This window comes from Thermobia domestica, chromosome 2, assembly GCF_964235325.1.
Source record: "Thermobia domestica chromosome 2, izTheDome1.hap1.1, whole genome shotgun sequence".
NCBI lineage: Eukaryota > Metazoa > Arthropoda > Insecta > Zygentoma > Lepismatidae > Thermobia > Thermobia domestica.
In genome coordinates, this window is record NC_137455.1 from 160,438,741 (window position 1) to 160,454,012 (window position 15,272).

Below are 15,272 nucleotides of genomic sequence, written 5' to 3' on the forward strand. Positions count from 1 at the left end.
ACTATTAATCTCCACTTCTCTTCTTTTCCTCATCAGACAGCGCGTTTCATCGAAAATTATGTTTTTCGTCGCAATACTTCTTATCTTCGTACCTGTATCCAACATAATTTATAAAATCTCGTTGTTAACTTCTGAAATGCCCATATCCTTTCCGAGTACGGCTTTTCTTTCTTTCTTTTCTTTTCTTTTTTTTTTTTTTTTTTTAGTTATAACTCAAATACATTACAATGTTTATTGCAAAATCTTCCTTTCTACATGTTCCTGTCCCCTACAAGTTTACTTATTTCCAATTTGATCTTCAGGTCAGCTTACAGTTTACCATTCGATGGTTACTTCCTGTGTTAAACTTGTTTGATCTGATATAGTCAATTTCGTTTGTCCTTCCACTTGGACGTCGCTATGTACATTTTCAGTGCTGCTTTTTCCCGAAGAAGGAATTCATAACGTACATCTGATTGGCTTAGGTGAAGTTTACACGTTCATCTTGTTCGCTATAACCGAAATTTATTATCGATTTTTCATTTTGCTCTTTTTCTCCTAATTTGCGTTAAAATCTTGAATAATATATATAATCATGAAATATACAGAGGTTGATTCATTTACATTGAACCGAAATCAAGGTGCAACTGTACCGCGCATGCGCAACATATCACCGTAAGATTGTCACGAGCAAGCAAGAGTATCTCGTTAGTCACGCAGTACAGCAGTGTCATCCAGCGCAGTCTAATGCCGCTGAAACTGAACAGGTTCTGGGACGGGTTCATTGTGACCCGTACCGACGCTAACTTTACGGCGTCGCGCATCGTAGAAATGTATAAAGTAATTTTCTTGTAGGACGTGTCACTATGAATTATTATACGGAAATATGTGGACAGTCTTGGGTTCACCACACCGATACGACCAGCTAGAAACCAGCTTCCCGCCGTTATCGCGTATTGTAACCTCCGAAAATTACCAACATAAACTGTGCAATGGCCAACAAATGCCGCACACTGAAGGCGACAAGCAAATGCACCACTCAGAGGAATTTACGCCTCATGGTCGTTCGGGAGTGCAGTGTGCACGCCCTGACATCATGTCATGTGGCTGAGCAAAAAACCACCCTGCAAGGGACTGTATGAACGTAATCTCGCGGGAGATCGGTAGAAGTTTGTTGTTACCCTTGATGAGGCATGGATTTAACTCAGACTGTGATGAATTGATTGATTGGGGGAAGAATAGGGACGTCAGCAGCGGGGCCATTTGTACCCGTCACAATAAAACGAAGAAGGGATAAAAGGACTGCCGAAATCTGTGGTGTAAAAGACATGCTACAACAGTAAAATGGTAAAAGTTAAAATAATAGAGCTAAAACTAACAATAACAAAATAAGGGAAAACAATAAAAGATCAGAAGAGTAAAATAGACAACAATAAAGACTAGAACAATAAAGTAAATATGAAAACAAAAATCAACAAAAGGCTAAAATAACAGATAAAACACCTCAGAGAACGGTATCTAAATTCGCAGCACGAATAAAACTAAGAACAAGACCAACATTAGAGAAATTTCCCTCAAGGTTTTGTCAAGAGTATGCGGCAGTCCGACACGTTCTCTGAGATTCGAGTATTCAGGACATTCGACAAGAATGTGCTGAATACTTAGAGGAACAATCCAGTCGTCACAATACGGACGGTTCAATTAGCTACGCATGTGATGACTGTCCGATACGCAAACGCGCCAGGAGCACTTCATCTCAACGATTACGACCCGAAGATGTTTCCCAGTTCCCAGGCAGTGGCTTAACGGCGTGGAGTTTATTCTCATGTGCTGGTCCCAATCTGTTTGCTAGTGAGAGCGCATCAAGCTTGAAAAATAACGACAAACATTGGAGCGAGGAAGACTATGCTCCAATGCAACATCAGACAAGGCGTCCTTCTTGACAACTGTGTCAGCACGCTCGTTTCCTCGAATGCCGACATGATCCGGCACCCAGCAGACAACGACGACACAACCTTGTTGCTGTAGTTGATGGCATCTCACAAGAATGTCTTGAACGAGGGCATTCCGGCTAAAGACATTCTGTAGGCTAACGACTACGCCGAGAGTTGGTGCAAACCAGTACGCGACTAAGCGAAAGGTGAAAGCATGGTCACAGGCAAGTTTAAAGGCATGGAATTCAGGTGATGTAGACTGAATTCTGAGCTGAAATCGCCTGCGACAATGGCACAGCCAACAGAATTCCATTCTTGGAACCGTCCGTATAAAACACATTAAACCGGGATACTGATCTAACAAAGCTGCAAACTCCTGTTGGTATACCTGAAAACAGGTGTGCTGTTTTGAATGGAAAGACAAGGGCATATTAAATCTGGGTGTAAGAAGGAGCTACGGAGGCAAAGCACAAAAATTAAGCAACTAGAAAGAGGGCCACATGAAATTCTTAGCGAGAAAACTCTCACACGCACGGATATACCATGGGCGTGCAGCGCGAGGACGTGCAACACAGCGCTGGTAAATCTGACTACCACCATGACAAGGTCTACAAGGGTGGTCAGGAATACAACGCATACGCGCACAATAATGGAGAAGTCTCGATGATATGCCAGATGGTTCGTTGGCTTCAACATAAAGGCTAGCGACGGGACTAGTATGGAACGCTCCAGTAGCTAATCGAATACCCAGGTGATGAACCGTATCTAATTGTTTCATCAGGGAAGAACGAGCGGACGAATAAGCAACACAACCATAGTCTACCTTGGACCGGATTTAAGTACGGTATAAGCGAAGGAGAACGGTACGATCAGCATCCCACGTGCGGCGGGACAGGACACGGAGATTCATAGTGTGGAGACAATAGTACTTAAGAAATCGTATATGCGGTTCCCACGACAAGCTACGGTCAAAGATTAGGCCCAAGAAACGGGCAGTATCAACGAATGACAAGCGTATGCCATCGATATACAAGTCCGGGTCAACAATGCAAGTGTGCTTACGGCAGAGACGCACTGAGATTTCTCGGTGGAAAATCGAAATTCTGTCTTGGTCGACCAGCGAACAAGACGATTTAGAGTCAGCTGAAGCTGTCGAATACTGCCACGAAGGTGGCGGGAGCGACAGAATATGATAAGGTCGTCGACATAAAGCAGACAAGATACAGAAGCCTGGATCTGCGAAAGAACACGACGGCAACAACAAACAGCGTGACACAAAGGTAACCTTGTGGAACACCATTTCCTTGGAGAAAGCGCTCGGAAAGACTGGATCCCACACGCACTCTAAAATATCGCTCGGCAAGATACTCCTCAATAAAGTGAGCCATATGGCCACGAAGACCCCAGTCATATAGCTGCTTCAAGATACCGTAACACCAAGTGCTGTCGTACGCCTTCTCTAGGTCGAAAAAATAGCAACAAGATGTTCACCGTTGAGAAAGCGTCCTGAATTTGACCCTCAAGATAAGCAAGATTGTCAGAAGTGGAGCGGAAGGAACGAAATACACTTTGATGGTTGCTCAAGAGCGAATTAGACTCCAAATACCAGACCAGGCGTTTGTGTGCTACAGAACTTATTATGAAAAGAAGGGATATATTTCCCTCCCTTTCTCAATATTTGTATCAAATATGTTAGGAAACACAGTCACACTGTTCACAATCACTTCACACACCTTCAGCACAAACAATTAGTCAAATTCTTTTTCCCATTTCAATGATGCAGTTCCACATGTCTGGAACAGCAATCCTCAAATCAAAGGAATGAAAATAATTTGTATCAATGTAACCAATATAATTTTAGAAACATCCATACTGACTAACAAAAATAATGATCTGTATTGAGTAATGTTCGGAAACAATACCTCTCTAAATAACTCGAAAGGTAGATAATTGTGTAAATTCGAATGAATACATCAAGAAACAAATGAAGTTGAATATAAATTCTTTGGATGCTCCAGGTAAATAGCTACAGGCAAATTGTTATCGATCTGAACCCAGATATTCACATGGTCAATATCTTACAATGTTTGGTTTATGTTGAATTTTGAATCGGATCCCATTGAGTGACCAAAATGCAACTTTGTGGTGTTTTAGTACACATATGAGACTACAATCTGAATAATTTTGAAATTCACAGGGACATTTCTGTGCGAAATTCGAAATTCAAATTTTAATTTGAATTTTTGAAGTGCTATTTTTTATTGTACAGGTTTTTTTCCAATATGGTACAACTTGTAGAGCAATGTTTAAGCTTTCCAATGGTGTTTCTTCCATGTCCCTAGTGTACATATTAACCATTTTATGACAATATTTAATAATCGCTGTAACTGAACAAATGTCCTTTTTCGAAATTTTGGAACACCCAGTATGGGGGCACTTTCAGGAGGAGAGAGATAATATTTGGAATTTTTTCATCTCTCACTGTGCGCCAATTTTTACAAAAATCTGCGATGGTCAAGTCTGATGACTTGTTGATTTCACATGGAATGTATCAGTTCGAAATACTTCCATATATTTTTAATGACCTTCAATTTATTATTATTGTAAATGTATCACTTGAGAAATCTTGCGTTCGAAAAGTAACTATACACCAGTCGTCCACTGTAGTACATTAATATGTAACATCGACTTACCGTTACGGTAGTTGTGGATGGGCAGTTAAGGTACCCATAAACATCCAGACACGTTTGTACTGTACGTCTTTCTTCTTGTTCTCGAAGACCCTCAGAAGTTGTTCATGTGGAATGTTCCTGGTGAAATCACGAATAACAATTTGAAGTTCCTAGAGCGTGTAGGAGTTTTCTCGACAGACACTTCTTTATGCATAGCCTCAAAAGTAAAAACCCAGTGGGCTTAAGTCCAGATAATAATGTGGCCGCAAGTCCTTAGAAACCAATTTCAGTGAATTAAATTTTGATTGACACAGTTTATAGCAAATACCTTTCCAACAGTTTTCACTTTATGTGGGATGAATCTGAGTTGCTTTGCTTTGTATGCAATTGCAGCACTAGTGTTTTTCTGCATCAAATTACTGATGGCCTACCATTCTGCTCATTAGTTCTTTACGGATCCACTTTCCGAAAATTTTTAAGTAATACTAAGTCGATTAGGAACGGTGTATTTGAAAATTTAACGGAAAACTGATCTTTCATACTCTGTGTATACTCACCATGTTTACGGATGACGTATCTAACGAGAAATATTTGTTATTGTAAAGTTAACACCATTCTGAATGTACACGACAAGACGCTCTCAATCGTCCAAAGGCGTTGAAGACACGACGAACAACAAAGAACTCCTTTCTGTCTCAAGATCGCCAGTTGTATTGGCTCATGGAAGCAAAGTACACATTACCCAGAATTATTAACTTTCGCAGATAAAACTACACGCACCACAGCGTACAGAATACAATCGAGCAACATATAATCGTATTTATAAAGGTGTATAGTTACTTTTCTATTGCGTTGTATAAGGCACAGTACTTGAATTCTTACCTGGTTGTCGTGATTTCGCACAGCGAAAAATCCTACTATTCTAATCACTTCGTGTAATAGATCTTGTTCCTTATCATGAGAACAATACCACAGAAGGTAACTAGAGATGTGTCGGAATTGTAATGAGATGCCTTCTGCTCCCAAAACACACTACAAATAAAATAGAAAAAAGGAGGTTTATTCCAAAGGAAAATACAAGAAATCAATTTATACATACAAGAAATACACTACACACACAATAAACAGGCACATTTATGTTTTTTGAATTCAGAATTCGAACAGTTTATGAAGTATCTTGGATGCAGTAAGATGAAAGAAAATGAAAACGCCACTAATAAAAACTATAAGTATCATCTGGTTTCTTTCCGATGTTAAACTGAAACTAAACTTCTTAACGCTGCAGCGCGTATAAACAGGCCAATCAAATTGTTTCCCTTGTGTGGATACAGAAAGATGGCGTCTGACAGATGGCTCCATGTATTTTGCAGTACACAACAGGAAGAAGAAAGTTGTTCATCAATCAGTGCAATATTCTTCCATGCAGTTTCAAAGTAAACAAATTTTACTGCCAACTCCGTTGCCTTACTCACAAATAATCTTGTCATATTTATTACGATTTAGATTTACAACTTAGTCAACATATCTGCTGTCTTTGTTATTACAGTACCTTTAGTCACAGCGTCTTCAACGCACCACGTGCCGTGCTCTTTGCTCAACTATGAGACGCCAGCTTTATTTAGGAAGGCTTCTCACGTGGTAACCGAGTGACGTGACTAAGTTCTGTCACTGCTTATGAACCAGGCAACCGCCAGGAGACACCGAGGTTTCTTGTTCTTTTCTGTGTTTTTCTCCTTTTATTGCCCAAATTATGGATGGTGTTGCTAGGACACATAGAAATATATGGAACACACAGAAACATACATATAGCCATTCATTGTTCGAGATTTGTGTCCACTCGAATAAAGTTGAATTAATTATTTTTCGGTGACGCTGAGAGCGGTCTGTGACGGCAACTGTAGTTGCCTCGTACAAAAACAACAATTTAAAGCAATGCTTCACAAGCAGTTGTGTCACTCAATGACTGGGTATGAATAAGCACTTAAGAGCACGCTAGTTGTGTGACATGGTGGCACATCTGCCCTATCACAGCTACTCCACAGTTCAATTTAATTTAAGACGCTAGCCAACTAACTACTTCTTGGTGATTCTGCCCCAAAAAAGTCTGTGCTCCTTTCGTGAACGGGCCAATAACGAAGTATGCTAAACAAGTGTCTACATGAGAAAACAATTTAATCTTTCGATGGGTCCAAAAGCTTGTTTTTGTGATATACTAGGTAATCACATTTAAGTTGTTCTTGACGAAGAAACCCGTTCAAAAAAAAATCTGTAGCTCGATCACTCTCTAATAGAGATAAAATGCATTGCCCATTACTTCCTGTTACATATAAAAGGATCTACGATTACGAGACGAAAATACTTTCAAAGGAAAGAAAAGTGGAAGACCACAATGACCGTAGGTATGTTCAAGGGTGACTCCTCTCATCAATTTTTAGCTAGTTTCAAAATATCAAAATTACAGAAAATATAAGTACTCGTGTTATAGGTACACCCTACCGGAGTAGTACGCTTAGGGTTTTTGGGAATGAAATTCATATGAACAATATAAGGCTAAGTCATAAGTCTTACCATATTCTGGTACACAATATATTTGTACAAGGGGCATACTGAAAGTCGTGAGCAACATGTTTTCTCAACCGTAACCTTTAGTTGTAAGTGAAACCTAGTATATCATCTCAATCTACATTCTTTTTTTCTTCTTTCTAGACGCTGACGCTATTTGTTGCTAGCACGTGACCACAGGTAGGATTTCCAAAATGGCGGGGAGCGATGTTTCGTTTCGACAGCATGCTGTGATTGAATTCCTTGTTAAAGAGTATCAATATGCTTCTGAAAGTCACCGCAGACTGCAGCGTGCCTATAAATATGTATGCATGGGTGTAGTGTTAGGAGGCAGGTGAAACATTTTAAGGATGGAAACACGAGTATCGAAGATGAGCCTTGCAGCGGGCACCCTTGAACTGCCTCTTCGGAACGCAACAAGGAAAGGGTTGATGAGCTGATTAGGGAAGATAGGCGTATTACTGTGAATGAAATCGCTGTAAAACTTCGTGTTGAACATAGTGCGGTGTAAGAAATGATTCACAGCTTAGGTTATCGGAAGGTTTGTGCTCGTTGGGTCCCGAGGACCACAAATGTCAGGAACTAACCAATACCCTTCTTCAGAGATGTCGATATGAAGGTGATGACTTTTTGACGAGTATTGTGTCTGGAGATGAAAGCTGGTTATTATGAACCTGAAACTCATCGACAGAGTAATGGAATGGCATCACTTGAATTCGCCACCGAAGAAAGCGAAGTCAGTGCAATTGGTAGGGAAAGGTGAGGAGCGTCTTCTGGGATGCGCAGGGTTGCATTCTGGTTGACTTTCTTGAGCCTGAACAAACCATAAATTCTACCCGCTACACCCAGACACTTTTGACACTACCATCTTTTCGCTTTGGTGAAGGAACAGATGCGAGGCCATCGCTACGAGACACTGGATGATATTTGGCACGCAGTGCGTCAGTGTCTACGGACAGCTGGAACGGAAATCAATCAGAAATGCATTTTCAAACTTGCAGGACGATGGGAAAAAACGTGTTAAAAAATACGGAAACTATGTGGAAAAGTGACAGAAAGGTCTGCAGATTGAGATGATATATTTGGTTTCACTTACAAATAAAGATTACGATTGTCAGAAAAAAATGTTGCTCACGACTTTCAGTATGCCCCTCGTATTTATTACAATATAATGAAAGCAGGTGAACACTCAAAGTAAGGCCTCTTGTGTTGGACTGTCCGCAGTCACCTTCATGCCAGTTCCTTGATTCCACGTCGATACCACTTCTTAGCGAAAAAAAAAGTCTGTTACTGCTTTTTCCATTTCATATTTCCGTCGATATCACTTCACATAGTTACTGAAGCATCGTATCACGAAGTGTGCCATGGACCGAAACAGGTGGTAATTCGAAGGGACAAGGTCAGGATTATATCCCGGATGTGGCATCAGTTCAATGCAATCAAATTCCTGATTTTTTTTTGTTTTGCGAGCCGATTGTGGTTTTGCGTTATCCTGTTAAAGCAGGGCGCGCTTCTGGTTCAAAATTCATTCATTCATTTATTTAATTTCAGCATACATTTCCTTCAACTCTTTGGAATGAAGGTCCCCATTGGTAGTACGACAGTTAGGAACGAACTCGAAGTGAATTACCACCTCGTAGTTGAACCACACAGAGACAACATACTTTTATGCTTGAAACGGCCCTGATTAAAAACCACTTCTAGAAGTTGATGCTTGCTCAACCATTGTTTTTGCACATTCAGACTTCGGGGAAACACTCATTTTTCGTCGCATGTGACAATCCATTTCAGGAAACACACACCAAACGAATTTTGCAGCGGCTGTCAGCACAGAAACACTTTCTTTTGGGCCTGAGCTGGGGTCAACTCATGTGGCAGCTCCTGATGGTTTTCACGAGTTCATGACGGTTACGCACTACAGTGCACTGGACAAATCGAACTGGCTGGTGAATGAATTTTCCTCAAGAGCTCGTATGACCTCAGAATCTGCTCCCTGGGACGGCTGGACATTGGCTGATCTGCGACATTATTACAACAAGCACGAAATCTCTGGAACAAACAAGTTGTTGTGCTGTGATTCCATACACCTTCCCCTTTCGTAAAATGACTGTTTTAGGTTGCCGTTGCAGCGTTATGGCTGAATTCGGACTTATATTACAGTAACACTTCACGTATTAGACGTTCTTGATCACTTGTAACTGTCACTAAAAACTAACCGAAGATAGTGACGGAGTGGCGGTATCCGCGTTAAATAGTCTGCTTACCATGCTACCTCTTGGCCTAGTTTAACCTTTAATTACGATTGACTATAGCGTATAATACATGCGCCTGCTGTTTGAGTTGTATAAATATTGCATTGGAAGACATACTCTCTCCCTTGGGGGGAAAAAACCTACACACGCGCGATGTATCAGTAAGTTACATTTCTTCGAATTAGGGCTGCCCACGAGACGAGACAGTTCTTCCAACAGAAACAAATACACTTACCAAGAAACCGTTTTACCTTTTCGAGACATGACAATTTCAACTCTTGTCTCGTAGGCGACCCTACCTAGTATCAAACCTACGCCCAGCAGTACCAGATAGCTTAATACTGAGAATCGTCCCCTTTTCCGCGTAAAAAGATAAGGCTACTAGTAATTAAGAGTCAGCAAACTATTCGAATTAAAGCCTGTGACAAACATCTTGGCATTTCAGTTAAACGAATAAAACGTAGGTTCTTACGCGATGTTGCCGAATGCTAAGGGGTGTAATTATGGCTAAACAGACGAACTACAGCGCGATCAGGTGGCAAAGGATAGACGTGGATGTGTACAAAATAAATGTGGCAATACCGCTGGCCTCTCATTTGCTAGCAGCATTTAAAGGGAACTTGGAGCGCCGCCTTCAAATGCCAAGATATTTGTCATGCTGTTTAATTCACTTCAAAACACATGCAATTCTCAAATATTATAGTCAACAACAGACGTGAAAAAAACTTGCATTATTGAAATTTCTGGAAATAATTTTTTTTATTGAAGTTTCTTGAAATAGGCTAAAAATAAAATAAGTTAAAAAAAATATTTACGGAAAACGTACTGAAAACATTTTTATAATCAAAAAGGAAGTATTGTATTTTCTCCATCTTGCTCTAAAAATGATTAATTTCCACATAGATTAAATTTGCTGTTTATTATTTACTTATTATTAAATGATGCAGTGTCTGCCAAGGCGACGTGCAACGATATATATAATGGCGACCATCATTTCTTCATTTCTGTAGAGTAGGTCAATTCTCGACTTAGCTTGTTCTCTGAACAAGAAGTTCTAGTTCTTTCATCGCCTGTTGAAATGCTGGGTCAGGATGAAAAAGAGAAGAGAATTACGCTTTCTCGGAGCATGGGTCGCACAAGTTACGAGGGAATTACGTGGGCTGCTTGGGCCATGAGCGCTCCGCCAAGTGTGCATTTTTCGAGATTTGTGAGACAACCTTCTCGCTCTTTCCATGGCTTTCAACTGAATTACTGAACTAAGGCATACTGGACCGTAAATACAGTATGCTAGAAACGTAAAGACAGACCCAAGGCAAATTTATCGCTTCCTTTTTCTCTTCCATTCTTTCTTTCTTTCCGACTGGTGGTTGGAATTACCACAAGTTTTCTTTTTTTACCATTAAATCGAAAAACCTCAACGAACACTATAATAAAGTAAATTTAACAATACGAGCGTATTAGAAATGACGTTAAACACACAGACACACACATAGTCATAATAAGCCACTATTATTGTAATCCAGTTCTTCACAACGGAACAAAATGTAACAAAAATATTTTCATTATTATAAAACAAACCAATAAATACATTTTTAAAATTATTCAAAACCAGGAAGGCTAAAGTACTTTATTATTATTATTATTATTATTATTATTATTATTATTATTATTATTTTTAAACTTCCAAACAATGCACATGTATGGTCGTATACATGTGTCGGAAGAAGGCTTTGTCCGTCTGTTAGTCTATAGACAGATATCAGATCAAAAACGGAGAGAGATAATGCGATTTTTTTTTTTACAATCTATTCAGGGTCCCAAGGATAAGTTTCATCTCCTTCGTTAACTTTCTATTCAAACCGGAAGTAGTTTAAATTAGTCATTTACAGTTTCAACGTTTATTGCCACAAAACGAAAACGGTAAAAGAGGACGAGAAGCGGTTTCTTGCCAAACAATTTAACGTCCGAAGGCAATATACAATGACAATTCCGAACGCTCTACCGAAACCGGAAGTGGTTCAAATATAATATTTCTTCCGGTTTCAATACTGATTTCCACAGAGCAAAAATGGCAAAAGATATCGAGATGTAGTTTTATGTAATCAATTCAGCGTCCTAAGAATATGTTCCATCTTCCCCACTAACCTCTATTCAAACCGGACATGGTTCTAATTAATCATTTCCGGTTTTAACGTTTATCGCCATAGAGTGAAGACGATAACAGCGAGAAGCCGTTTCTTATAAACTATTCAACGTCTCAAGGCAATGTACCATGAATATTCCAAATACTCTACCAAAATCAGAAGTGGGTGAAATTTGCTACTACTTCCGGATTTAATACTAATTTTTATACAGTAAAAGCGGTAAGACAAAATGAGAGCTTTTTTTTTTTTCAATTGATTCAGCGTCCCAAGAACGTCCCATCTTCAGAACAAAATGGTATTAGATAGAGATAAGCTGCTTCCTGTACAAGTTCAGGCTACCAGGAGAACATACCACACAACCCGCAACATTTACACAAAACCGGAAGTGATTGAAATTTACTGCTACTTCCGGTTTCAACACTGATTTTCATAAAGCATAAGCATTAATATACCGAGATGAGTTTTTTTTTGCAATTGATTCAGCTTTCTAAGAATAGGTTCGGCCTTCTCCATTAACCGTCTATTCAAGCCGGAAGTGTTTTAACTATTTCCAATATCAGTACTTATCACTATAGAGAAAAAGTAGTAATAGATAGCGACAAGTGATTTTCTGCAATCGATTCAGGGTGCAAAGGGCATATCGTCACAATCAGCAACAGTCTATCAAAACCGGAAATGGTTGTAATTTACTACTACTTTAGGTTTCAATACTAATTTCCGTTGAGCAAAAACGGTAAGAAATATCGAGATGCAGACTTTTGCAATCGATTCAACTTCCTAAGAGTAGATTCCACCTCCTCTTAAACTTCTATTCAAACCGGAAGTGGCTCAAAGTAAAGAATTTTTGTTTAACCTTTCATCAACTTACAACAAAAGCAGTAAGGCACAGCGAGTAGACTTTGCGATATGGATTCAGTGTCCGAAAAAAGGTTCTATCTTTGATCTTATTAACCTACTAGCATATATTACCCACTTCGCTGGGTTGAAATGAAAATTTAAATGCACAACTTCATATTTCATGTGTTTAGTACCCATGAAATATACTGTACTCGTATTTAATGGCATCGATTTAAACAGCATCGGAAAGATCATTGATCATCTCGGCAACCCCGAAAACCATGGATTCGACACTAATATTGGTCATTATAAATATATATATCACCTCCCTCGAGATGCGGGGTTGAATGTGAATTTAAATACGACACTATAAATTCGACACTGATAGTGGCCATTTTCGATCATTTTTATATCTCTCTCTTTCCCCCTCCCCCAAAGTAGCGGAGCTGATTTTGGATTTAAATCGAATAGAAAATGTCTCTGCTCATCTGAATGATCCCGAAAACTGAGTTGATTTTGAGTTTAACGTCCCGTTGTAAGAGACCAATTAGGAAGATGTTAAAATTTACTTTATATACAAAAGTACTTAAGTCCTTAATTATATAGATGCTAGCTTATATTTGATTTATTTTATTTTATTAATTTAGTTTTGTATTCTTTTACATTTTCTAGTAGAAGTCTTTATAGTTATTAAGATGCATTTATCTTTTCTTTTGAAAATAATAATAAAAAAAGGGTATTGCTTTTCTGGTTATGGCTGAATGTAGCTACAAAAATATACACAAAATTACAGAAATCCCAAAATTGCAGAAAAAGACGCCAAACTTAGAGTTTGTTGAACTCACTGCTATGCAGTGTTTATAACCATTTAAAATTCATTTGGTCAAGAAATTTAAAAAAAAATCTCATCTCTTTTAGTATGGGAACAAAACACACCCCTGTTAGCTATATTTCTAACAGTTGGCCACAGTCTCAACGAGGTGTCAAGTTTCAGTGTCCACTTCGTTGCAGAAACCCTGTCCAAAAGTAAAAAAAAAAAAATAAAAATAAAAAAAAAAAACGTCGCATGACGCTAAGATAGCGTTGGTTGATCTGCCCAGTCAGCCAGCCTTTCCAAAGTGACGCTTTCTTGCTTTGTTTTATATACAATAATTAAATATAAGCACAACAATTATTTTTGGAAGTACTAATAACTCTAGAAAATTCTAATTAACATAAACCTTTCTTAAAACCTTTTCCAAATTGCCTTCCTAAGTTTGTATTTACTTCTAAACAGTACCTGGAGGGAGGGTTGTGGGTGCCTCTCATGATGAGCAGACAACCACGACGGATTTTGGAAATACAGGTATTTGTAGCTAAACTTTTAAATGTCATCCGATTGTTAGTACTTGTAATGTCAGCAAAAATATGTAAAATTATAATTGTACATGAATTCAAATGTGTGCTTGTTTAAAATCACATAAACTTTAAAAAAAATTCAAACTAAGGGTTGTAAAAAAAAAAAGCAAAAGCAAAATACTCTCGCTGTCACCAGGCGGCGCTGTCATTTGTTTAGGTAGAAAATTTGTAAATAACATTAAAACAACTAGTTTAATGAAAAGGAAAATATAACAATACATAATTACGGTGAAAATCCAAAAGTCAAAAGGTTTGTGTGAAAGATAAACAAGTGTTTCGAAGAACAGTAAAAAATAGTGCGAGTCCATAAACGCTAGTGTGGCGTCCCTTGGGAACAAAAACCAAAGCCGATGGCTTGGGTGGTCATTAGAACCGTGGTCAGTGTAAAAGAAACCTATGAAAAAAGTCCAGCTGTAAAATAAAAAGACTAAAAAAGATACACAACATATCTGCAGCTAGTTAAAGTGTACAAAAAAAACTGAAGTAGTTGCGTGGTAAACACGTCAAAATTCAGAAATATCGCCGTATGCAACTAATAATTTTAAAAATCACAATTATATAATAGTAAACTTATACAAAGCGTGCCCAAGACCTCTAATAAAAAAGAGAAGAGGAGTAAAGCACAACAATAAACTGTTATTCAGCATAGGGAGCAGACTCAACCATGAAGATCTAAAAAATGGAAAGTTAAAAAGGAACTAAACAGTGCACTAAAAAGTATAAAACTAAGACAATTTTATTTTATCATAGTAACCAAGAATAATAAAAGTGGTAGTTGTTGAATAAAAGTGTTATTGCAATGTGTAGTGTTTCTAGTGTGGTGTTTCTAGTGAGAAGGCTAAATGCATATTAAAATAGTCTACCTAAATAATAAGTATCATTAATTTGTGTTCAACTTACATACACCTGTGTTTCCAACAAAGCTGTATGGTAAGTCCAAATTTTTCTTATGTTTTATATGTTTGCATATATATGTTTGTCGGGGAGGATCTCCTAGGATCTCCTGATGTTTCCTTGCAGGTATTGTTTAACTAGCATCTATGTATCATAGCTTGGTTCACGCTATGGGCGCCAAAGTTGTATAGTTGCAGGACTATTTCCAGAAGAGGGGGTGCTATTACAGTGTGGGAACCATATGCTTTGCCCACTACCTGCAAACAATGGGTTTATTAATTTGAGTTTGCTACCCCTTACAGACTTGCTTGGTTGGTACCAGGCCTTGAACCCATGACCCGTGAACCAAGCTATGATACATAGATGCTAGTTAAACAATACCTGCAAGGAAACATCAGGAGATCCTAGGAGATCCTCCCCGACAAACATATATATGCAAACATATAAAACATAAGAAAAATTTGGACTTACCATACAGCTTTGCTGGAAACACAGGTGTATGTAAGTTGAACACAAATTAATGATACTTATTATTTAGGTAGACTATTTTAATATGCATTTAGCCTTCTCACTAGAAACACCACACTAGAAACACTACAC

General features: G+C 38.5%; 1 protein-coding gene across 2 annotated transcripts in view; it reads right to left on the reverse strand.

Moving 5' to 3' along the window:
• Nucleotides 1-15,272, reverse strand: part of ssp3 (SCAPER domain-containing protein short spindle 3) — a 522,155-nt gene that overhangs the window by 19,905 nt on the left and 486,978 nt on the right. For both annotated transcript variants that reach the window (XM_081747551.1, XM_081747559.1), the window contains one exon: nt 5,468-5,617. In XM_081747551.1, coding sequence (XP_081603677.1) covers nt 5,468-5,617 — 150 coding nt within the window. The remainder of the gene's footprint in view (nt 1-5,467; nt 5,618-15,272) is intronic.